At 45.9% G+C, this 25,780-nt stretch overlaps 1 protein-coding gene across 1 annotated transcript in view; it reads right to left on the bottom strand.

The window, feature by feature from the left end:
- Positions 1-25,780, bottom strand: part of API5 (apoptosis inhibitor 5) — a gene marked incomplete in the record, with an annotated part of 1,096,633 nt that overhangs the window by 129,365 nt on the left and 941,488 nt on the right. Inside the window, 1 exon segment of the mRNA XM_044083396.1 lies at positions 22,736-22,812. Within this exon segment, the coding sequence (XP_043939331.1) occupies positions 22,736-22,812 (77 nt within the window).

Below are 25,780 nucleotides of genomic sequence, written 5' to 3'. Positions count from 1 at the left end.
TGTTTTTCTGGTGCGAGGTGAGCCATCTGGGAAGTTGTATTCAAGCTTGTGCCCAGGAATATAATTTGTTGACAGGGTACCAGGTGTGATTTCTTTTTGTTTATAGTGTACCCCAGACAAGTTAGAACCCTTTGTACAAAGGCCAGATGATTCAAAAGTATGTCCTGGCTTATTGCCTGAATTACACAATCGTCCATGTATAGGTATATTTGAATATTTCTTTGCCTGCAAAATGCAATAACTGGGGCAAGGCACTTTGTGAATACCTGGGCGCAGTAGATAAGCCGAAGGGCAGTGCAGAGAAAGTATAGTTGTGTACACCTACCATAAATGTAGATGTTTGAGTGTATTCACTGTTGCAGTCATTACATTTGGGTAATCTGCTGATAGGTTGCCCTCAGTCAGCCTGAATAACAAAGTCTTGGGTCCTGTGTTGGTTGCTGTCTCTTCTTCTATGACGTCAGGGGTATAAAACATGCAGCCGACGCCATTTTAATCAGTTTTTCTTGCCCCAGATGACAGGTGCCCCCCAAATGGGGAGCAAAAAAAAAAAAAAAAGCAAATACACCAAAAAGGCTTTTGAGCATACTAAAGGAAAGAAGAGGTATAATAAGAGAGAAATAGGGGGCTGGCGGGTAGGTAACCAGGACTGCAACAGCGAATACATTCGAACATCTACATTTATTGTAACTGTACACAACTGTACTATGCTCTTCGTGTTTCACTGTTGCAGTCATTACATTTGGGTAGAATCCCAAAGCTATGGTTGGGAGGATGGAATTATACTGCATTAGGAGCAGCTATAAGGCCCTGCAGGACAGCAGTGGCAAAGCCTGCTCTGGATTTAGAAAAGAGAGGTAAATGGTAATGTTTGCTGAACGTATGAACTGAGCTCCAAGTAGCAGCTTCTAGAATGTCTCTGGTAGGAATCCCTCTGAGAAAAGCTGCAGCAGTAGGTGCAGCCCTGGTGGAATGGGATCTGATCCCCTTGGGGACAGGTTTACCATCGTGCATGTAGCAGAAACGAATACAATGGCTAATCCATTTTGAAATAGTCTGTTTTAAAATAGCCTTTCCCTCTGCCCCTGCAGCAAATGCCACCAGTAGTTGCTCAGATTTTCTTAGAGATTTTGTCCTGTTTAAATAGAATCTTAGTTGTCTGTGTACATCCAATGAATGCAGAATCCACTTCCCCTTGTTCTGTGGATTTTGGGAAAAAAGTTTGCAGATGAATGGTCTGATTAAGAGCCACACTGCATACCACCTTAGGCATAAAGGATGGATTTGTCCTGAGGGCCACCCTGTCCGGATAAAAGAAAATGAAAGGCTCCACTGCCATGACAGCCTGTAGTTCTGAAACCCTTCTAGCTGAAGTGACTGCTAAAAGAAAAGCTGCCTTTCAAGAGAGGAATTTTATGTCTGCAGTAGCAGCTGGTTCAAAAGGAGGTAGGGTGAATTTTTCCAACACAAAGCTGAGTGAGGTCCCATGCAGGAGCTGGAGCTCTCCTGGGAGGTCTCAAAATTTTGGCCCCTCTGAGGTACTGCTTTAGCAGGGGGGTGAGAAAAGACCGGAGGCTCTGTGTTGTAATGAGCCGAAATGGCAGAGGCATGGATTTTTATAGAAGAAAAAGATAGGCCCTTGTGAAGCATCTCAGTTAAACATTGTAGAATCTGAGGAATATTGGGCATTGCTGTGTTTATTCCTTGTGCTTGGTTGCAGGCAGAGAATCTTTTCCATTTAGCAGCATAAGATTTTAGTAATAGGCCTTCTAGCCCCCAAAATGACATCAATCACAGGTTTACTGAGAGATGTGACTGGTGAAATTAGTTGATTAGCCATGCTGCAAGATTCAGAGTTTGGAGCTGCACGCGAAGAATTTGATAGTTCTGCTGAGACAGTAGGTGAGAGTGTCTGAGGCAGGTACCACGGAGGTAGGTGTGACATACTGCGTAGAAGTGGGTACCAGTGTTGGTGAAGCCAGTCTGGAGCAATCAGAATCGTTTTTGTTTTTTCCTGTCTGACTTTTAGTAAAACCTTGGAGAGCAGAGGCAGAGGGGTAAAGGCATAGACCAATAGGTTTTTCCAGCTGAAGGACAGAGCATCCATTTTCCAAGCTTTTTTTGTGATGAATTCTTGTGCAGAATTTGTCCAACTGATAGTTTTGGGGACAGATAAAAAGATCTATGTCTGGGCTCCCCCATCGTCGTATTAACATGCTGAAGATTTGTGGATCCAGTTTCCATTCATGTGGGTCCATAAGATTTCTGCTTAGTTCGTCTGCCAGAGTATTTTGCTTTCCTTGCAGGAATTGAGCTTGTAGATGTATTTGGTAAGTCAAGGCTGTGTTCCACAAAGCCATGGCTAGTCTGCAATGCCAGATGGGCCCCCTAAGCATAATCTGATGCGTCTGTAGTCAGGGTTTGGGTGGCAGGATGTGGAATGGATGACAGTCCCTTGTTTTGGTGACAGGCCTCTGCCCACCATAGGAACTCCTGCTGCAGGCAAAGAATGATAGGAATCATTGTTTCCAGGCTGTGACAATGTTGACTCCATAAGCTTTTTAAGTACCACTGAAGTTTCCCATATGCAGTCTTGCATACGGAATTAGTAGAATGCAGGAAGCCATGAACCCCAAGGCCTGCAGAATTTGTCTTGCAGAAAGCTGGGTTTTAGTGGCCACTTGTTTGAAGTATGTCATCAATTGAATTTGTTTGTCTGGCGTGAGGTAAGCCATCTGGGCAGTTGTATTCAAGCTTGCACCCAGGAATGTAATTATTTGAGAGGGTACCAGTTGTGATTTCTTTTTGTTTACAGTGTACCCTAGGCATGTTAGAAGCCTTTTCACAAACGCCAGATGTTGTAGAAGAGTGTCCTTGTTTTCTACCTGGATTAGACAATTGTCCAGATAAGGATAAATTTGAATGTTTCTTTGTCTGCAAAATGAAATTACTGGTGCCAGGCACTTTGTGAAGACCCTGGGGACAGTAGATAAGACAAAGGGCAGTGCAGAGAACTGGTAATGCAAATAGCCTGCTTTGAAGTGGAGGTATCTTCTGCAAGATTCCCTGATTGGGATATGCAGGTAAGCCTCTTAAGTCTAGAGTTACCAACCAGGCATCCTTGCCCAGCATAGGCAATAATTAGAAGTTATGTACTCACCATAATGTTCCATCTGAGTAGGTGTATTCATTTGTCTGCAACCTGTGGGTTATGGATCCGATATCGGATCCGAACCGGCATGGTTTTCCAGCTATGGATCCAAGCTCTCAGCTCCTCCCCTCACCCATAATGCCCTGCTCTACCCTCATGACCTCAGATCGAGTTTGCCAAAGCAACAACACCCTGAAAAGGGTAACATAGAATATGCAGGAAACTGAAAGGCCAGGGGGATAGGAGGGTTAGTTCTGACAAATGAATACACCTACTCAGATGGAGCGTTATGGTGAGTACATAACTTCTAAATCTGAAGTAGGATATTCATTGTCTGCAACCTGTGGGACAGAGTCCCCAGCTACCTGAATCTTGGGCGCCATCATGGAAGGATATTGATGCTCTACCCTAGATGCAAGATCCAACTTATAGTGGGAAATAAAGGTATGAGATGAAGCCCACGTGGCTGCTGCACAAATATCATCTAGAGGAATCCTAGCTTTGAAGGCTGCGAGGTAGATACTGACCGGGTTGAATGGGCATCCTGAAGCTTGATAAGCCAATAAGATGCACTGTGAAATGCAGCGGGACAGAGAAACTTTAGAAATTGGCTTGCCCAAATTGAATTTTGCAAAGGAAATAAACAACTGGTCGGATTGCCTATGACCAGCCGTCCTGTTCAGATAAAATCTAAGTTGCCTGTGAACATCTAATGAATGTAGCTTATATTCACCTTTGTTTTCATATTTAGGAAGAAAACAGGAGGTTAATGGACTGATTGATGTTTGCTTCAGAAGCGACTTTAGGAAGAAAGGACGGGTTGGTCCTGAGGTAGACACGGTCCGGATGAAATACCAAGTAAGGAGGTTTAGCTGATAATGCTTGAAGCTCAGAAACTCTCTTGGCGATGTAATGGCTACCAAAAGGCTGTCTTGTAGGACAAGAATTTGAGATCCACCGTAGCTGCTGGCTCGAAAGGAGGGTGGTCAAGGCCTGTAGGACCAGAGAGAGGTCCCAAGGAGGAACTGCTTGTTTTATAGGGGCCTGAGAAGAAAAGTACCTTTAAATATTTTACACAATTTGGCTGACATAAGAGGATTAGAGTCATGGCCAATGTGATAATGAAATTGCCAGTTGTACTTTGACTGTGGAACTGCTGGCACCATCGTTAAAGAGAGTGGTTAGAAATTCAAGCACTAAAGGAAGAGGAACCGTGAAGGGATTCAGGCCTTGCCGCCCCAAAGAAAACGTTTCCACTTGCTTAAACCTTTCTAGTGGACGGTTTATGAGCTGCCACCAAAATTGCCTTAACCGGTGACGAAATACCGGGAGTCCTAATCAAGAGTGGAACTGGAGCAGCCAAGCGGTCAGCTTCAGGTTGTCCAGATTCGGAGGAGGAATGCAGGATGGATGGGATATCAGATCCGGGATGGGATCTAGAATCCAAGGAGGATTCACAGTGAGACCTTAGGAAGGAACCAGATCTGTCGAGGCCAAAGCGGGCGATGAGAATCATTCTGCAACCCACCCGAGAGGCTTTCTGAAGAACTTGGAGCATCAGAGGCAAGGGTGGATAAGCATACAGAAGACCGGGTGGCCAAGCATGCACCAGTCTCTTGGGTACCTCGGAAGGAGGTATCAAAACTTGTTTGAGGAGAGGCAAAAGATCGCATGAAGGGTTCCCCACCGTGCGAATATGCGTTCCGCTAGTTGAGAATAGAGAGACCACTGGTAAGGGGTCAGAATGGTGCGACTGAGCTTGTCCGCTAGGATGTTGGACCGACCGGAATGCGTTGCTATTAGAAAGCGGTTGGTGGAGATTGCCCATTCCCAAACTCTCATGGCTTCGACAAAGAGGGTAAGACCTTGTTCCCCTTGCTTGTTGATGTACCAGACAACAGACATGTTGTCGATTGAATCAATTGTTCCCAAGGGAAGAAAGTCCTGAAGTGCTAGCGCTAAGAGCACTGCTCTCATCTCTAGAACATTGATATGCAGTAAGGTCTCTGAATCGTCCACGTGCCTTGGGCGGTCTGGCCATAAAGTGCCCCCACCCGAGGCGGGAGGCGTCCGTGGTCACCGTGGCGAGGGAGAAGCACAAAATGGGCGGCCTTGGGAGATCCGGGAGTGGAGCCACCACAAGAGGGACGCTTGCAAGCCTTGCTGATCGCTATGGGATGATGCATGGGAGAGCAAGGTATGACCACTGTACTAAGAGCGTCCACTGTAGAATGCATATTGAGCCTGGCAAGAGGAAGAAGTGCCCATGGACCCTAGAGCCCTCAGGACCAACTCCGCGGAACAGAACTTGAATGGAGAATGGCCACCTGGAGCTGCAGATTTTGAACTCTGTCCGCAGTGAGGAAGGCTCGTAAACTCCTTGTGTCTAGCCTGGCCCCTATAAAATCTAAGAGCTGTGTGAAGCCAGGTTGGATTTCTTTGTATTTATTGTGATGCCCAGAAAAGGAGCAAGATGGAGAAAGGAGTCTAATAGAAGTAGATGCCTTGTTGGGGCAGTAAGAAGCCAGTCGTCCAGGTAGGGAAAGACCTGCACCCCTGAAGCCTCAGGTGGGCGCTACCACTGCTAATACTTTGGTGAACACCCTGGGGCTGTGGTGAGACCAAAGGGAAGGACCGAACTGGTAGTGACTGGCTCCCAGCGGAGGCGGAGAAACCTCCTGGGCGCCTGTCCATCAGGATGTGGTAGCGTCCTTGAGGTCTATCGAGCACATCCAGTGATTTTCTCCCAGAAGGGGAGAATAGATTGCAGAGTGACCATTGAATTTTTCTTTGGGGACTGCCAGATTCAAGAGAGAGGTCTAGGATTGGTCTTAGTTCCCCGTCTTCTTTGGCACTAAAAGAATCTGGAGTAGAACCCTGATCCGATCTGGTCTGGGGGCGGGCTGGATGGCTCTTTTCTTTAGCAGATGGCCAATTTCTGCCAGCGGCCTCCCGTTGACGGGTGGGGCGTCTGGGAGGACTTCAACTTTGGAAGGTGAAGGAAAGGGATGCGATATCCTCTGGATATGATTTGGAGAACCCAGCGGTCCGATGTTATGGACTCCCATGCCGCTAGGTGCCCCCCGACTGCCTCCAGAGTGGAGCAGTCGGGCAACGTTCAGAGAAAGGTTCCTGGACCCGAAGTTTCTGGGAGCCCCTCTGCCTCTAGGCGTCCTCTCCTGTCCTCCTCTGCCACGGAAGGACTGGTTGTCCGAGCAGGCTGGGACTGCTGGAACCACATCTTCTTCTGACCCTTTTGGTTCCTAGAGTAGGGCCTCTGGGGTGCAGAGAAGGATTCCGGCAGACAGCCTGGGTCAACGTCTCATGAGCGTTTTGCCAAACAGAGCAGAACCATCAAAGGCGTTAAACAACGCCTTGAAGGGCTCAGAAAAATGCAGTGCGAGCCAGGCCTGGCGTCTAGTGACCAGTCCTGTCCCGCAGCTCAGGCGCCTTCCGTTGCATGGGAGAGTAGCCGCAGTAGTATTAACTGACCTAAGAGTGGCCATACGGGTGGAGTGCAGAACCCTGTCCTCCTCCGAAATGGACTCGGGGGGTGCAGCGTATTCTTTAATAAGATCTCGCTGCATCCTAATGACATGTGCCAAATAGTTCAGCGCCCTTGCGAGAAGGTCGCTGAACTAAACATCCAGCGGTCCATCATCAGACTCCTTGCTCGGGGTGGACTGAGGGACTCTCCTGAGCCAGTTCCCTCTTGGTGGCCGCCGTCAACATGGCATCTACCGAGGGCCTTACTCCAATGGGCCCGGTCGGATGGCGGACTAAGGATCCTATCTGGTCTCTTGGGAATTGGCTCCACGGTGTCCGGTTCCTTCCACGCCCTGGTGGTAATAAGGTCCACCAGGGGGGGACACCCAAGAGGTAGCCGCTTCAAATGCCTCCAAGAACACGGACTCGTCCGAGGAAGACTTGGGGCAGACCACCCCTTATACGGAGATTTCCATGATGTCTCCAAATGAGACATCCTCGGGGGTGACCGTGGGGGAGCCTTCCTCCAAGTCCGTGTCTTCTGTGAGAGACGGGAGTCAATGTGCCTCCTTTTGCATGCCCAGGGACATCCTCTGGGGGCTGTCAGAGGAGTCCTCACAAGCAGCAATTTGTTCCATAGGAGCAACTTGGGGCACAAGCGGGCTGTCCCAGGGCGGATGGTGGAAGCCTGGCCCAGTGCAGAGCGGGCGGAACAAGTGCCGGGGTCAGAGACCCTCAACAGAGCCCTCTCCACTACATCAAAAGCCGAAGGGACCAAAGGATCCGACAATCGGCTCCCAAGGATCACTGATCCCCGGATCCAGCTGCTCCGAACCCGGATAAAGGGTGTTGAGCTCCCCAGCCATCTGCATCTGGGCCTGGATGAATCTTCTCATCATCCGGTCCAGATCAGCATCTGAGCTATGTAGATCTCGACGAGGCTACCTGGAGTGCCTCCTCGATAGCCTCGGCGTGCCGGTCTCCTCCTCCTCAGGACCGTGAAAAGCACACAGGGGACGGAGCCGAGAAGGAGGAGACCGAGCCGACAGAGAGGAGGAGAAGCTCGCTTGGCTGGGCGGGGGAAGGTCTCGGCCCGCCGGTGGTGCTTCTCCCTCGGTCCTTTCCTCTCCTCTCCAGAAGCGGGAGGTTGAGTCCCAGGAGCAGGAGGGTGCCGCGGAGAAAATAACGGAACCAGTTTTTCTCTCAAAGGAGGCGGAGAGCGAGGCGAGTCTGGCGGTAAAGACCCGCCAAGACAAGCTTGGACCTCCGCTCCTCAGTGCCCTGGGGTTGAACCCTGCACAAATGGAGCATCCAGATGTGAGGTGTTCAACCCCAGAACACAGTGTGGCCATCAGCGGGAGAGCTTATGGCCACACTCGAGCATTTAGAAAAACAGATTTGGGCTGATCAGCCATCCAAATCTATAAAGCTACTAAAAGTAACTAAAACTAATACAGACACACAGGCCCAACACACACTCTCTAACAACAACAGGAAAGGGAGGAAATACTTAATTTAACTCTAAATTAAACTATTAAAGAGGGAAACCTAAACTTTCACACAAAAATGCACAAAAAACTTTGAATTTTCTGAATTAACAGTTAAGAAACTAGCACTTAGCTGAGAGCTATGAATACCAATCCAGTCACCTGCGCGGCAAACGAGATCTGGGGTCATGAGGATAGAGCAGGGCATTATGGGTGAGGGGAGGAGCTGAGAGCTTGGATCCATAGCTGGAAAACCATGCCGGTTCGGATCCGATATCGGATCCATAACCCACAGGTTGCAGACAAATGAATATCCTACTTCAGATCTGTTGTACAGTCAAGCATCTTGAATTTTGGAATGTCCAGGAAAGTATTTAGAATAGATAAGTCCAGAATTGGACGCCATGAGTTGTCTTTTCTGCGTACCAGGAAAAGTCTTGAATAAAAACCTTGTCCTTTTTCCTTTTCTGGTACTGGTTGAATAGCCCCCATATCCATGAGGGACAGAACTTGTTTCTGGGCCTCTGCCCACTGATTTGGAGGCAGATCTTGCCATCTGTCTGGAATTGGCAACGTGTGGAAATGAAATCTGTATCCCTGGGATACTATATTTAAGAATCACTTGTCCTGGGTAATTAGATGCCAATTTTGTGCATGACGTGCTATTTTCCCCCCCAAAGGGGCTGCCAAAAGATAAGTGCTTGGACATGGCAGAGGAAAGTCATTGAGACCATTTACCATGGGGGGGTGGGGGGGGCTTGCTACTTCCACACTTGGAGGTGGAGGCACCCCATTGTTTTGTTCTTTAAGTTTCTTGTGACTGAAACCTGGAGCCTTTGGAGTGTCTGGGTTTGACCTGAACGGCTCTGTTGGGTACTGGAAAGGACCAATTCTTAGTAGGCCAGTGCCTACTTAACCTGGGTGGCTGCACTTGTAAGAAATCCTTTACAGTTGACATAGATTTAGCTTGGTCTTCCATCTTTTTCAAAACTTCTTCTGCCTTATTTCCAAACAGACTGTCCTGTTGTAAAGGAGCATCCAACAATTTTGCTTTAACATGATCAGGCAGATTTTGCTCCTTGAGCCAAACATGCCTTCTTATCACAGATCCAGTTACGGCGGCCCTGCAAGAGGCCTCCAAGGAATCAAAACCACATTGCAAAGTATGCTTTCCTACTTGTTCAGCTGAATGTAATAAATCCTGCAACTCTATTTTCCACACAGTCAGAAATCAACACAATTTTCTGTTTCAGTAAGCCCATGACATGCTGCTGATATTTAAGCATATGAAATTGACAGTTTAAAGCCGTGATAGCCAGGGTTGCAGATGTGTAAACCTTCGTACCCCATCTATCCAGCGCCCTGGAGTCTCTATCAGAAGGGGTAGGATTTTTAGCAGTAGAAGCCTTAACTCCCTTGGGACCCTGAGAAATTGTTTCAGGATCAACAGTAGGGTTTTTAAAAAGAAACTTGTGGGAGTCAGGAACCCTGTAATATCTGTCTGGCTTACTAGGAGTCGGAGGCAGGGAATCAGGAGCCAAGCTGGATTCTGAGAAATCGTCATCAACAATGTCTAAAACAGGAGGTATAGCCAAAGGCCAATGCTGAGGAAGAAGGAAATCCCAAAGCTTCTTTTTAGATTCTAAAAATCCTGACTCTCCCACTGAAAATGTTCCCTTAAGGTATACAAAGATTCTCCAAAAGAAAAATCCTCAGGAGGAGAAACAGAAGTGATGGATTCTTCTGCATCAGAGTCCTCATAAGGGGGTATAGAAAATTCCTGATCAGAAGAGGAATCAGAAGAAATGAAAACCTGATCTGAATACTCATTATCAGTGCCTTGCCTAGGCTTCTTAGCAAGAGGGGGTTGGGAACCCCTGATCAAGGTAATTAAATCCTCAGCCATTTTGATCATTTGCTTTTTAGGCATACGGGCCTGAACACGTGGCCCATGCATCGTTTTTTTAGACATAGAAGTTGGTTTTGTCCTTCTTTTTGATGACAGCATTGATTTAATAAACAAAGCTTTAGGCCTGAAAACACCCTCAGAAGCCGGTGCCTGCTCAGCGGCCCAGGACCCATCTAAGGGAGAGACATCCATGGGTTCAAAGAGTCTCGTGGCATACAGGACTCTGAATGGGTCTCGGTAGAGGCCTGTGAATCAAAAGTAGCGGACATCAGGGGCTGCGAAAGCGCCTCACTGAGTACTGGTGAACCGGCGACTGGCTTATGAGAAGCTTCGTCGTCAGTTTTGGACCTCGACGGTCTGTCTCTGCCTTTTTCTTTGCGTTTTTTGTGAACTCCGGTAGTCGGATTGCTAATCGACGATATTTCAGGATAGCTAAATCTCGAGCCAAAATATTTAGAAGCAAAAATATACCGACACTTAATAGTGCGTTGGTTAAATTTAGCACAAAACCGACAGCAAGGCACGTTATGGTCAGGGCCTAAGCAAAAAATACAGTACAAATGAAAATCCTTATGAGGTATTTGCTTCCCACAAGTAATACAATTATTAACTTTAACTGACATCGGTAAGGAGCAATAAAAAGTTTCCCCCAACAGGGTACTTAGCTTTAGGTTGAAGACTTTGGTTCTGAAACTCGAAAATGAAAATTTCAGGAGTTGGCCGACCAGCACTTCTGAACTGCTTCGGGCACCGTGCGGCAAGAAAGACTGATTAAAATGGCGTCGGCTGCATGTTTTAAACGCCTGACGACCTGACTTCATGGAAGAAGAGACAGCAACCGATGCAGGACCCAAGACTTTGTTATTCAGGCCGACTGAGGGCGACCTGCCAGCAGATTACGCAAATGTTTTGACTGCAACAGTGAAACACGCCGAACATCTGATAGTGCGTGTAGCCTGCTTTGAAGCGTAGGTATCTTCTGCAAGATTCCCTGATTGGGATATGCAGGTAAGCATCTTAAGTCTACAGTTACCAACCAGGCATCCTTGCCCAGCATAGGCAGTAACTGTTGTACAGTCAGCATCTTGAATTTTGGAATGTCCAGGAAAGTATTTAGAATGGATAAGTCCAGAATTGGACACCATGAGTTGTCTTTTCTGGGTACCAGAAAAAGTCTTGAATAAAAACCTTGTCCTTTTTCCTTTTCTGGTACTGGCTGAATAGCCCCCATATCCATGAGGGACAGAACTTGTTTCTGGGCCTCTGCCCACTGATTTGGAGGCAGATCTGGCCATCCGTTTCGAATTGGCAATGTGTGGAAATGAAATCTGTGTCCCTGGGATACTATATTTAAGAACCACTTGTCCTGGGTAATTAGATGCCAATTTTGTGCATGAAGTGCTATTTCCCCCCCCCAAAGGGGCTGCCAAAAGATAAGTGCTTGGAATTGGCAGAGGAAAGTCAATGAGACCATTTACCATTGGGGGGGGGGGGGGGCTTGCCACTTCCACACATGGAGGTGGAGGCACCCCATTGTTTTGCTCTGTAAATTTCTTGTGAATGAAACCTAGAGCCTTTGGAGTCTCTGGGTTTGACCTGAGCGGCTCTGTTGGGTACTGGAAAGGACCAATTCTTAGTAGGCCAGTGCCTACTGAACATGGGTGGCTGCACTTGTAAGAAATCCTTTACAGTTGACATAGATTTAGCTTGGTCTTCCATCTTTTTCAAAACTTCTTCTGCCTTATTTCCAAACAGACTGTCCTGTTGTAAAGGAGCATCCAACAATTTTGCTTTAACATGATCAGGCAGATTTTGCTCCTTGAGCCAAACATGCCTTCTTATCACAGATCCAGTTACGGCGGCCCTGCAAGAGGCCTCCAAGGAATCAAAACCACATTGCAAGTATGCTTTCCAACTTGTTCAGCTGAATGCAATAAATCCTGCAACTCTATTTTCAACACAGTCAGAAATCAACATCATTTTCTGTTTCAGTAAGCCCATGACATGCTGCTGATATTTAAGTATATGAAATTGACAGTTTAAAGCCCTGATAGCCAGGGTTGCAGACGTGTAAACCTTCATACCCCATCTATCCAGCGCCCTAGAGTCTCTATCAGAAGGGGTAGGATTTTTAGCAGTAGAAGCCTTAACTCCCTTGGGACCCTGAGAAATTGTTTCAGGATCAGCAGTAGGGTTTTTAAAAAGATACTTGTGGGAGTCAGGAACCCTGTAATATCTGTCTGGCTTACTAGGAGCCGGAGGCAGGGAATCAGGAGCCAAGCTGCATTCTGAGAAATCATCATCAACAATGTCTAAAACAGGAGGTATAGCCAAAGGCCTATGCTGAGGAAGAAGGAAATCCCTAAGCCTCTTTTTGGATTCTGAAAAATCCTGACTCTCCTACTGAAAATGTTCCCTTAAGGTATACATAGTTTCTCCAAAAGAAAAATCCTCAGGAGGAGAAGCAGAAGTGATGGATTCTTCTGCATCAGAGTCCTCATAAGGGGGTATAGAAAATTCCTGATCAGAAGAGGAATCAGAAGAAATGAAAACCTGGTCTGAATATTCATAATCAGTGCCTTGCCTAGGCCTCTTAGCAGGAGGGGGTTGGGAACCCCTGATCAAGGTAATTAAATCCTCAGCCATTTTGATCATTTGCTTTTTAGGCATATGGGCCTGAACACGTGGCCCACACATCGGTTTTTTAGACACAGAAGTTGGTTTTGTCCTTCTTTTTGATGACAGCATTGATTTAATAAACAAATCTTTAGGCCTGAAAACACCCTCAGAAACCGGTGTCTGCTCAGCGGCTCAGGACCCATCTAAGGGAGAGAAATCCATGGGTTCAAAGAATCTCATGGCATAACGGACTCTGAATGGGTCTCGGTAGAGGCCTGCGAATCAAAAGTAGCAGGCATCAGGGGCTGCGAAAGTGCCTCACTGAGTACTGGTTAACCGGCGACTGGCTTATGAGAAGCTTTGTTGTCAGTTTTGGACCTCGACGGTCTGTCTCTGCCTTTTTCTTTGTGTTTTTTGTGAACTCCGGTAGACGGATTGCTAATCGACGATATTTCAGGATAGTTAAATCTTGAGACAAAATATTTAGAAGCAAAAATATACCAACCGGCACTTGTGAACTGCTTCTGCTTCAGGCACCGTGCGGCAAGAAAGACGGATTAAAATGGTATCGGCTGCATGTTTTATACCCCTGACGACCTGACGTCATGGAAGAAGAGACAGCAACCGATGCAGGACCCAAGACTTTGTTATTCAGGCAGACTGAGGGCAACCTGCCAGCAGATTACACAAATGTAATGACTGCAACAGTGAAACACGAAGAACATATGAAGCGTAGGTCTCTTCTGCAAGATTCCCTGACTGGGATGTGCAGGTATGCTTCTTTTAAATCTAGTGTTGCCAACCGGGCATCTTTGCCTAGCATAGGAAGTAATTGGTGAAGAGTCAGCATCTTGAATTTTGGAATCTCCAAAAAGGTGTTTAGAGTAGACAGGTCCAGGATAGGATGTCATGAATTGCATTTTTTGGGTACCAGGAAAAGTCTCAAGTAGAAACAATGTCCTTTTTTCTCTTCTGGTACCAGCTGAATAGCCCCCATGCTTAAGAGAGAAAGTACTTGTTTTTGGGTCTTTGGGGATAGGTCTGGCCACCCACTTAGTGTTGGCAACGTGTGGAAGTGAAATCTGTATCCCTGGGACACTATATTTAAAACCCATTTGTCCTGGGTAATGAATTTCCAATTATTTGCATGAAGAGCAATCTTTACCCCCAAAGGGGCAGTCAGTTGATAAGTGCTTGGAAATTTTAAAAGGAAGTCACTGAAATAGTTTACCATAGTGGGGTCTTATTATTCCCAGATTAGGAAGTGGAGACCCCCCACTGCTTAGTTCTGTGTGTCCCCATGGGACTGAAACCTGGGTTTTTTGCTGTGTCTGGGTTTGGCTTGAGAAGACCTGGAAGGGGCTGGAAAGGACCAATTCTTAGAGGGCCAGTGTCTACTAAATCTAAGAGGCTGAACTTGTAAAAAAATCTTTAATAGTCTGTATAGATTTATCTTTACCGTCCATCTTTTTAAGAACTTCCTCAGCCTTGTTGCCAAACAGGCGGTCCTGATTTAAAGGAGCATCCAACAATTTAGCTTTAACATGATCAGGCAAAGATTGCTCCTTAAGCCAAGCATGCCTTCTGAGCACAGACCCAGTAACAGCAGCCCGGCAAGAGGCCTCTAATGAATCAAAACCACATTGCAAAGTATGTTTTCCAACTTGTTCAGCAGAATGCATTAAATCCTGTAATTCTTTACTTTCCACACAGTCAGGAATCAACATCTTCTGTTTAGGCAGCCCAATAACATGTTGCTGACACTTTAACATATGAAACTGGCAGTTTAAAGCCCTAATGGCCAAGGCTGCTGAAGTGTAAACCTTCTTACCCCATCTATCCAGCGCCCTGGAGTCTCTATCAGAAGGGGTAGGATTTTTAGCAGTAGAAGCCTTAATGCCCTTGGGCCGCTGTGAAATAGTCAATGGATCTGCAACAGGATTTTTTAAAAAGGAACTTGTGGGACTCAGGGACCCTGTAGTATCTGTCAGGATTTCTGGGAGCAGGAGGCAGGGAATTAGGGGCCAAACTAGATTCCGAAAAAGCATCAACAACAATGTCTAGTACAGGAGGAATAGCTAAAGACCTATGCCGAGGTAGGAGAAGGAAATCCCTAAGCCTCTTTTCTGAATCAGAAAAATCCTGGATTTCCCAGTAGAAATGCTCCCTTAGAATATGTAAGTTTTCCCCAAAAGAAAAATCCTCAGGAGGGGAAGCAGAGGGAATGGAGTCCTCTGCATAAGAATCTTCATAAGTAGATAAGGGCAAATCCAGATCATCAGAAGAATCAGAAACAACAGAATCCTGATCAGAAGATTCATAATCAACTTCAGTCCTACGCCTCTTAGAATGGGGGGGGGGGTTGGCTACCCCCAATTAGAGTTATTAGATCCTCAGCCATTCTTATTTGTTTTTTATGCATAGAGGCCTGAGAATGTGGCCTGGGCGTTGTGTTTTTAGGCATGGATCGAGATTTAGGCCCAAGTAAAGAAGGAGGCGTCGGTTTAATCTGCAAGTCCGTAGGCCTGAATACACCCTTAGAAGCTGGTGCCTGCACAGCGGCTCCGGACACATCCAAGGAAGAGACATCCGTGGGTTCCATAGTTGAAGCATCTAGTGGCATACCGGACTCTGAATGGGTCTCAGTAGAGGCCGGCGAATCAGAAGTAGCAGGTATCAGGAGCTGCGAAAGTAACTCCCTGAGCACCGGCGAACCGGCGACTGGCTTAGGAGAAGCATCTATGGCAGTTTTGGACCTCGGCGGCCTGTCTCCATCTATCTTTGCATTTTTTCGGAATCCAGGTAGTCGGATGGCTAACCGACGACATTTCTGGATAATTCAACCGAGAACCGAAATATTTAGAGGCGAAAATCTACCGATGACGGATAGTGCATTGATTAAATAAAGCACAATACCGACAGCAAGGTACATCGTGGTCAGGGTCTAGGCAAGGAATACATTACGAATGAAAATCTTTGAGATATTTGCTTTCCACAAGTATGCAATTATTAATTTTTACTGACATTGGTAAGGAGCAAGAAAAAGTTTACCCAACGGGGTACTTAGCTTTAGTTGGACTTAGATTCTGAAACTCTAAAACAAAAATTTCAGGAGTCGGCTGACTGGCACTTGTAAACTGCTTCGGGCACCACATGGCAAGAAAGACTGATGTAATGGCATCGGCTGCATGTTTTATACCCCTGACGACCTGACATCATGAAAGAAGGGACAGCAACCGACGGCAGGACCCAAGACTTTGTTAATCAGGCTGACCAAGGGCTACCTTCAAGCAGATAACCCAAATGTAATGACTGCAACAGTGAAACAAGAAGAACATCTGTATTCCCCTGCATCCTCAGGTGAGCCGCTACAACTGCCATGACCTTGGTGAACACCTTGGAGGCTGTGATGAGACCGAAGGGTAGGTTTCAAAACGGATAATGATAGACCCCTAGCCGGAAGCGGAGGAATTCCCTGGAGCATCTGTGAATCTTTATATGGTAGTACGCTTCCTGGAGATCTATCGAGCACATCCAGTGTTTCTCCTGCAGGTAAGGCAGGATGGACTGCAACATGACCATCCGGAACGTCTCTTTGGCAACTGACAGGCTGAGGGTGGAAAGATCCAGAATAGGTGTCAGGTCCCCAGTCTATTTTGGCACCAAAAAGAACCTTGAATAAATGCCCAATCCGGACTGATATTGGGGGACGGGTTGGTTGACTTGTTTCTTTAGCAGCTTGTTTATTTTGAGCGCTGCTACCTCCCCTTTGCATGGGTAGTATGTCTGAGAGGCGTTTTGGGGGAGGAGGAGATACTACAAAAGGGATGGAATAAGCCTCTGGATATGATCTGAAGCACCCCAACAGTCTGTTAACAGACTCCCCATGTCGTTAGGTGCAACGAAAGATGACCTCCCCCCCAACTGCCTCCAGAGCAGAGCAGTTGGGCAACTCCTCAGGGCTGCTGCACGGGCCTGTCCGAAAAAGGTTCTCAAGACCCCAAGTTCCTCGGACCCCCTCTTCCTGTGGGCTGTCATCTATCAAAACCTTCTCTGCCACTGGAGGAAGATGAGTCCTGAGTGTCCCCGGGAATACTGAGACTTCCTGAACCACATCTTCTTTTGTCCTCGCTGATTCCTGGAGAAGGATATTTGAGGAGTAGAGAAGCGGATCCCGATGGCAGACAGTGTCTTCCCGTCCTTTTCACTCTGGATCAACGTCTCGCGAACGGTCTTCACGAACAAGGAAGAACCATCATAAGGGGCATTCGCAAATGACACTTTAAAGGGTTCCGTGAACTGACGCAGCCTGAGCCAAGTGTGTTGCCTCATAGCAATGCCAGACCCGGGCATCCTTGCTGCTCTTTCGGTGGCATGCGAAAGAAGGCGCATGGACGTGTTAAATACCGCTTTTAGAGTGGCCATCTGCGCACAGAATGTGGGCCTACCCTCCGGTGACATGGACTCCAGGGACGACTCAGCTAGCGCTCAGACAAGGTCGCGCTGCAGTCGGGTGGCATGTGCCAAATAATTCAACGCCATTACGGAAAAGGTGGCGGAAGCATATACCCGCTTCCCTAGACGATCCATCGTCCTGGACTCTCGGTCGGGGGGACGGACCATAGAACTTTTTTGGTGGCGGCTGATACCACCATAGCGTCTACAGGGGACCCTTTGTTCCAACTAGGCCTATCCGAAGGGGGACTTAGGATCTTGTCTAGGCGTTTTGGAATTGGCTCCACAGTGTCCAGTTCCTTCCATGCCCAGGTGGTTATGAGGTCCACCAATGGATCAGCCGGGGGGGGGCAGGAAGTAGACGGGCCCATGCTGAAGGTTCCAGAAATACAGACTCGTCCGAAGTAAGTTTGGGGGCTGATCCCCCCCCCCCATTGGCACAGGATTTCCATGATGTCTCCAAAGGAGACATCGTAGGGGGGGGGGGTGATCTGGGGGAGCCTTCTCCTTCCTCCAAATCAGTGTCCTAGCTTCATAGGTGAGGGACTCTTGGGAGGAGTCCAGGTGCCTCCTTTTGCATGTCCATTTGTGAGGAGCCTCTTCGGTGGGACTCTCCGCAGCGGACTCACAAACTGCCTGCAGGCACCAAGATGCTGAGGGGAGGGCCATGACCCAACACGGTTGGAGCCGATGGAAACCCCACCTCGGATCCGACACCCAGACTACGGCTCCGAGAGCTGCTCTGGTCCGAACTGGTCAGATCTGACGTGCTCAAGGTAATGGCCGGTGTCAAGGTACCATCAGCGCCAACCCCCCAACTCAGAGACCTCTCTGATCCAAAAACTCTGACACCAGTGGTTGGATCGGAGAAGGAGTTATAGAAGTCTAAAAGGGAGGCGAGCTTCCCACTCCAGAGGGAGACGGGGCTGGCAAGACTTCCATCTGGATCTGAGTAGGAATGAATCTTCGCATCATTTTGTCCATCTCCACTTTACTTAAGCTTCTTGTAGAGCATGACGATGAGGCCACTGACGCCGACCTGGAATGTCGGTGCTCAGAAGCCCTAGAAGGTCTAGGCTCGTTTGGCTCTGGTGAAAATCTAGGTGACCGGAGCCGAGGAGTGCTAGGCCTAGTAGCAGCCTGCAGTTTTTGAGGAGGACCTGATCGGTCCGGGTATCTCTTCCTCGCCTTGTCCTGTTTAAGAAGGTTACCTTCCACCGGCTTCTTGTCAGGAGGGTGAGTCCCGGCCTGGGAGGAGGATGAAGGGGGAGTAGAGACAGTCACAGCCGTGACTGAAGTAGTCACTGGGACAGCCACCCCCGAAACAGAAAGTAGCCCCTTCATAATAAGTTTGGCCTAGCGGTCTTTCAAGGTCCTAGGATTAAAGCCCACACAAATCGGGCAATCAGTAGACAGGTGAGAGGCCCCTGAGGACACAACACACACAGTGTGGCCATCGGCTGGGGACAGCTTGTGGCCACACTCCGTGCACTTCTAAAAACAGGTTTAGCCTGCTCAGCCATGCTAGAAAACAGAAATGAAAGGTCTTTAACCGACCCAACCATGCACACACACACAGACTAATGAGGAGGGGGAGAAAGGTAACTACTACACTAACCAACTCTCTTTTTTTTTTGCTATGAAACATGATGCACAACGAGGTAGGGGAGGAAAGAAGGGAAAACCTGACCCAACACTGTTAGAAAATAGACCCACTCACCCAAAAAATTACTTTATAGACACTCACCACACCTGGAGCTCTGAGACCACGATGCTAGGCTAAGCCACGGCAAACAAGATATGAGGGAAAGAAGGAGATGGAGGGGTATTATGGGTAGGGGGCGGAGCTTGGAGCTCGGATCAGATGCTGGTGAAGCTGCTGTCTTGGATCCGATCTGGATACCCATAGGTCCACAGGTTGAATAGCAAATGAAGTAAACTACTTCAGATGCCTGACAAATAGACCAGTCGTATGACTGTGAGAGACTCCTAGGCAAAATAAACACTGATCATGGAGGTCTTTATGGTGAAATCTCTCTCCTGCACTGGCATTTACCCTTCCTGGATGACACTAACCCCCAGAAGCAACAAAAACTCAAGAAAAAACGAAACCCCAATGGGGTACTCATCTGCAACGGCTTGGAGAACAGCAAACAGGACATTGGAGTTCAGACCGACGATCGATAGATGCTTTTGGATTGGCTGAAGGATGTAGGCGTTCAGACAGACGATTGAAAGATGCATGCAGATTGGCGGCAAAGAAGTTTTGTGGGTAGTATATGTCTGGACATCACCTTTATGTCCTACACTGTGTGAGCAGCATATGTATGATGTTTGGCATACCTTAAAGCAACAGTAGGCTTTTGTATACTGGCTGGACGTCGGGCTTCACGAAGCAGGGAATCCCATGGGTTAAGAATACTGCAACAAGTGAATGGAAGAATGTCTACTTTACAAGGAGGGCCAAACGCCTAAATTAACACAGAGACAGAACTACTAAACTACAACTATCCAAAGAAATATCAAGAGGAATAATTACATGTTTGGTTTTCTGTTTCTTTTTGACAGGAAAAATGGGGCCAGTCTTGTTACTAATGGCAGCATCTGCTTCCCCAAGGGATGGCACATCATTAAGACACAAGGAACCTTTCTTGTTCTCTCTCCCAGGACTGACACGAGTGACTCTCCCTTGCCTGCTGAGGGGTACTTCAACAGCTGCAGTGGATGTGGCTAACCCCCGGTTCACAGTGGCTAAAGGCAAAATATGAGTGGTCTGCAGTACAAGAAATGGCCACAGCAGAGACACCCACCTGCTGCTCAGACAAATTGCTAGCCCTTGCTGTGGCAAAGGCTGTTTGCTTAACTTTTTCTTTTTGTGACTGGAAGAAGGACTGACTGACACCGGTAGTCTGTTTCATGGTCAAGTCAAAAATGGTGCCTCTTTCCTGGGGAAGACAAGTAGCAACTGAAGGTAAACACTACCAGTCTACAAAAATTACCTTTTTGACAGAAAAAGACACAGTAAAAAGAACTTTAAAACACTATGCCAGCCCCACAAAAGAAAAATAAAGACAAATTTCTCCACAGAAATGTTTTCAAAATACTTTCACTACTTTTAAAATGACAGATGGAAAAAGGGCTCCATTTAAAGCTATGTTACATTCTTGAGACAGTCCTTTAAAGTAAACACTCCTAGCATTAAAATAACTTTCCTGAAGAGGAATGTAAAAAAAAAAATCAACAAAATTAAGAAAATGGAAGTCCCCCCCCCCAAAGGGAACTTTTCTAACTAGCAAAGAAATGCACAAGCCGATCGATCATCAAAAGCCTCAGATGAGCATACTTTTTGGTGCCAGTAAAACTCTTTAAGGCTACAGGCCCAAACTTGTCAGTCAGTTCAGCTCAAGCTGCCTGATAATTTGGGTACATGAAAGGTGCCCCCAAAGCTTTAGAAGCTGGCTGGCTATTATATCCTTGGCAGGCTATAACCCACACAGGTAATGCTACTAAAGCAGTGATCAACATAATGAACATTTCTGAAGTTTCAATTTGCAACAGAGATGCAGGCCTGCCTGGTCATCTCTTCAAGATTTGTTAGAGAGGATACAAGTGCTCAGGTTCTCGAAGTCCAAGTGTGATTAAGTGATATGCACAGGTGTGGAATAAATCAGTAAGTAATCCACACATATAAATGGTGGCATGTAAAGAAGAAATGCCTGCTGCTGGGCCTGGCACTGGCATCTAATAAAGACCCCTAAAAGTGAAATCTTGTAGCTATGGCTGTAGCTCCTAACAGTCAAATACCTAATTTATCACTCTTATGCCTCAAACTCCATGTTTACCAGGGCTTACTAGTCCAGCTGGGCTGAGTTGGAGAGCTCGGCAGAGAGTACCCCAGAATTTGTGACTGGGTGACTCAAGGGACCACCTCTTAGGACAAGGAAGAACAGGTCTTAGACAGAGCCAATTAGCCTGGAGAGGGGAGGTGTAAATACTCCAAGACAACCCACACAAAGTAAAAACAAAGGGTGTTCTCTCTATGGTCTCAACTCTCTTGTGAAAATGAAAACCTAGACCTGGATCAAGCTGCAACTACTTGCAGACATTCACAGATCCTGAGAGATGCGTGAGGCAGCAGACAATGCAAACATACCTCTAGGAATCTTAGGCCCCAGTCAATCCTCAGATTAAAAATCTCAGGTGAAACTCCAGTTAAGAAATTAACAATTAATAATTCAAATGCTGATTTAAAAAACTTAGTTTAATCGAAGAACACAGAGACTTGACACAAGCGCTTTCACTCGGACTCTTCCGAGCTTTTTCAAGTGAGACAGTAAAAACATTTCAACAGATAGCTTAAATAGTGTTACTTTAACCATTAATTAATTAATTATGCAATTAGCCCATTTCTTAAAAAAGCAGTACATGGTTGAACTTACTTTTGAATAAATAAATACATAAATAATTGTGCGTTTAAAGTCTGTGCCAATATAAAAGTATTAAGTGAATTTTGACAATTCATATAAAACCTTAAAAATTACTCCCTATCTGTATAGAGCATTAAATGTTGTTGTTAATTAACTTTCTTAAAAAATTTATATGTGTGCTGAGAAAACTAAAAAATTTCATACAAAAAGATTTTTTTATATATTAAAAACAAATAAAACTAGGGGATGACTGGCTTCCTAAAATCTAGACATGAATAATTATGTATAAATAAATAAATATGTAAATAAATATATAAATAAATATATTTAATCAAAGTCTGGCCTTCCTTAATCTTAAAACAGAGCTTATGCTCAAAGTGTCTAACCTGAGTTGCCAGATCAATTCTCTAAATTCTAGGGTGGCTTCCCAATCTCCTCCTCTTACATCCGGCACAACTTGTTCAAGAACTAGAAATTTAAGTTTGTACTCGGGGCATTTAAGGGAATGTTTATAGAAGGCATTATTCTCCTTCTTTCTCTCAATCTCATAAGAGTGTTCATATAACCTCTTCCTAAGTTCCCTCTCTGTTTTACCTACATAAAAACTATTGCAGGTAACACAATATTTTATTGGCGATAGTGCCAGGATCAAAACTCACACTGCACAACTGGCAAAGAAAATATGTTGAGCATAGGGGAACAAATGTGTAATACAATTAAAGTGACATCACTGTGCTACACCATTATAGCTCTGAGTTAATCTAAATGATGAGTGGAAGGGAGGATAAACCCCCCAAAAAGGAACTATCAGTGAGAGTCTTCAATACACAAACTACAAGTTTAATGTACCTTTCTTAACACTGTGAACACAACCAAATTTTCATGTGCCTTACTATTAAAGGTCAGGTGACTTTGTAGCTGTGTTACACACTTATTTTACACCACTCAGCATACTGGCTTTGACCCTGTTTGATTACTGTTGTGCTTTTTCTATTAAAAGCTTTCATTTTCTATGCACAATTCTCTGTAAAGGGTGTTGCATCATGATTGCAAAATAATCCCTTCTTTTGTGAATATCAATAAATGGTATGTTCTGATTTACAAAACACTTCACTCTAGGATGTCTGCATGTACGGTTTTGGTACTTCAACACCCCCAAAAATGCTTATAGTCAATATTAAAAATAAAGAACACAGCATACCCAGAATCTGTCTTCTGTACTGGTTTCCATGAGAGCGTTACTGTGCTCTTGAAAGAAGGAGGCATGTGAAATAGATCCTATCAAAATAAAAACAATTTTTTTTTAATTCACAAAATCATACATTTTGACTTAATAAAACTGGTCTCAAACAACATACATCGCATCTGCTAAATATTTATAATTTTTCAATAAAGGCCCTTCCAGTGTACAATACTTAAGACCTGTTACACTTCAAACTGTATAATCCAATGTAAAAAAAAAAAATAAAAAATTTAGGGGATCATCCTTTTGCAATACTAGCAGAGCACAAGGGACAAGACAGAAATACAGAGAATATGAAGAATTAACTAAGTTCCAAATCCAAATGCCTAATCTGCAGATCTTAACAAAACAAATGGAAAGTAAATAGAAAAAGTAGAGTTGTCAGCGCCACTTACAACAGTAGACATTTAAGTAGATAACTTCTATAGCAATATTCCTATAACACAAAATATTTGCAAAAGACCTGACATCTGACCTGTGGACCAATTTCCAGAGATTTCAGTAGGATGTCAGTGTGAGCTTAACTCCTGCCCATCTGACATCTGTACAACCTTTGGTACAAAGGAGGCCACAGTCCTGCATTACTTCAGTTCCTTTTGGCAGAAAAAGAGTAGTTGTATAAGAACTTACCATAACCTAAGATGTCCTTCTCTTCCATGTTGCAGTACTCATAACTGTAGGGAGGTTGCTGCCTGCAACACCCGACATCTGGGCAGTATACCAAAGTCTTAGGATCAGGGGTACGTGCTGTGTTGCTTGTCAGAGCCATAAACAGACATAGGCTATAAAAGTGACGTCTGCACATACACCCTTCAGAAATGACTGCCGCGTATAGTAATTCCTCTGGGGAGCAAGGAAAGGAAGATTTTCAGATCCACATATGCCACCAAGCCAAAGGAACCCAATACATGTATGTGCCTGTTACAGTGTCCTGTTTGGATGGAGAAAAAGTAGGAAAAATTCCTCCAGATGGACTAAACAGAGCCAGAGGGGGTTGGAGGGGACGGTGACTGAATACTGCAACATGGAAGAGAAGGACATATAAGGTTATGATAAGTTCTTACACAACTATTCTATGTCCTCCTATTCTCATGTTGCAGTATTCATAACTGTAGGGAGAGCACCCAAGCTTTAGGTATGATCCTGGGAGGAAGGCAGAGGGGCCTGGTCTATGAGACCTTGCAAAACTGACCTAACAAACCCAGTTCTGGCTCTGCAGACCAAGTCTAACTTGTGCTTGGTAAAGGTATGGCCTGAGGACCAGGTGGCCACTTCCAGTATGGAAGCGTAGTCCACCCTCCTGAAAAAGGCTGCTAAAGAGGCAGCTGACCTAGTAGAATGCACACTCACATTGGTAGATAAAACCTTTCCATGAAAGGAATAACAGGCAGAGACAGCTTTAGAAATTCGCGAAGATATAGTCTGTTTAGAGACTGCCTTCCCCAAGGCCCTTGGGTGAAAGGAGACAAATAGCTGGTCAGACTTTCTAATGGATTTGGTCTTGTCCAGGTAATACCTAAGCTGCCTATGAACATCCAAGGAATGCAGGCTTCTTTCAGATGGATTTTGAGGTTGAGGGAAAAAACAGGGAGGTTAATTGCTTGACTTAAGGACAGTTCATTAACCACTTAAGGCATAAAAGAGGTGTTAGTCCTGAAGGAGACCCTGCCCTTGTGGAATATGTGGTACGGGGGATTTAGCCATCAAGGCCTGGATTTCTGAGACCCTCCTGGCAGATGTGAGGGCTACCAGAACTATTTTCTAAGTACATAGTTTCAGAGATGCTGAGTGAGTTGGTTCAGAAGGAGGTAGTGTGAGTTTTTCAAGGACATAATTAAAGGTCCCATGAAGGCGGTATCAGTTTTCTAGGTGGTCTAATATGGAGGACCCCTCTTAAGAATAGTTTTACCTCTAATCTGGATGCCGAAGGAGAAACCAAGGGGAGACAGGTGGAAATGGCTGACAAGTGTACCTTAACAGAAAAGTAGGTCAGCCTCACACAAGTAAGAAAGGATCATAGGTACAGGAATAAGAAAGGGGTCCTATTTTTTCTTTTTTGACACCACCTGGAGAATCTTTTCCATTTTGCCACATAATTTCTCCTGGTACTAGGTTTCCTGGCCTCCTGCAGGACATTGGGTACATCCTCTGAATATAGGTGTATGAAGGTAATCAGAACTCTATCACTCACAGCGAGTCTGAGATTGAGCACCTGAGTGTGTATGAGCAACCCAGTCTTGTGCAAGTAGGCCGAATCGGTGGGGTAACCTGTGGTGATTGTCCTTGGCTAGTAGACGAAGGGGAAACCAATGCTGTCTTGGCCAAAAGGGTCACTAGCAGCATTTTTGGTTTGTCCCTCTGAATTTCTAGAATCAGTGTGAAGGGAGGAAAGGCATAAAGATACAGCCTTCGCCTAAGAAAAAGAGAAAGCGTCCACCCTCCACGCCTGTGGATGTGGATCCCTTGTGCAAAACAGAGGCATCTGCCTATTTTGGGAAGAGGCAAACAGATCTGCCTGAGGAATGCCCCACCTGTGAATAAGATCCAAAAACAACTCCCTGTGAAGCATCCTTTCTTGAGAGGGTGCAGAGGTTCTGCTGAGTCCACCATCACATTCTCTGCTGAAGGGATGTACACTGCTTGCAGGTGAATGTGCAATTCTGCTGTTAGGGTCCAAATCTGAATTGCCAGGCTGCAGAGATGGAAGGACATTGTCCCCCCTGCTTGTTGATATACCACAGGACAGTCATACTGTCTGTGACAACATTTAAGGTGCCTGGTTGGAGAATTGGATGGAAGACTTGCAAGGCTAAGAGAAGGGCCCTCATCTCTTTGATACTGATGTGGTCCCCTTTGCCTGAGGGAGGACCACTCTCCTTGAACTTTGTTTTGTTTGTTGTGGGTTTGCAGGACACCTCCCCAACCCAGGTCTGAAGCATCTGTGGATTTGTTGTGAGGGTGTGGGGATTTGCAAATATATAACCTGGGTGCAGCGTACGGCTG

Source organism: Protopterus annectens, chromosome 9.part0 (genome assembly GCF_019279795.1).
Source record: "Protopterus annectens isolate FY-2018-M chromosome 9.part0, PAN1.0, whole genome shotgun sequence".
Lineage (NCBI taxonomy): Eukaryota > Metazoa > Chordata > Ceratodontiformes > Protopteridae > Protopterus > Protopterus annectens.
Note: the sequence above shows the minus strand (reverse complement) of the source record. Positions and strands in the feature narration are given on the sequence as shown.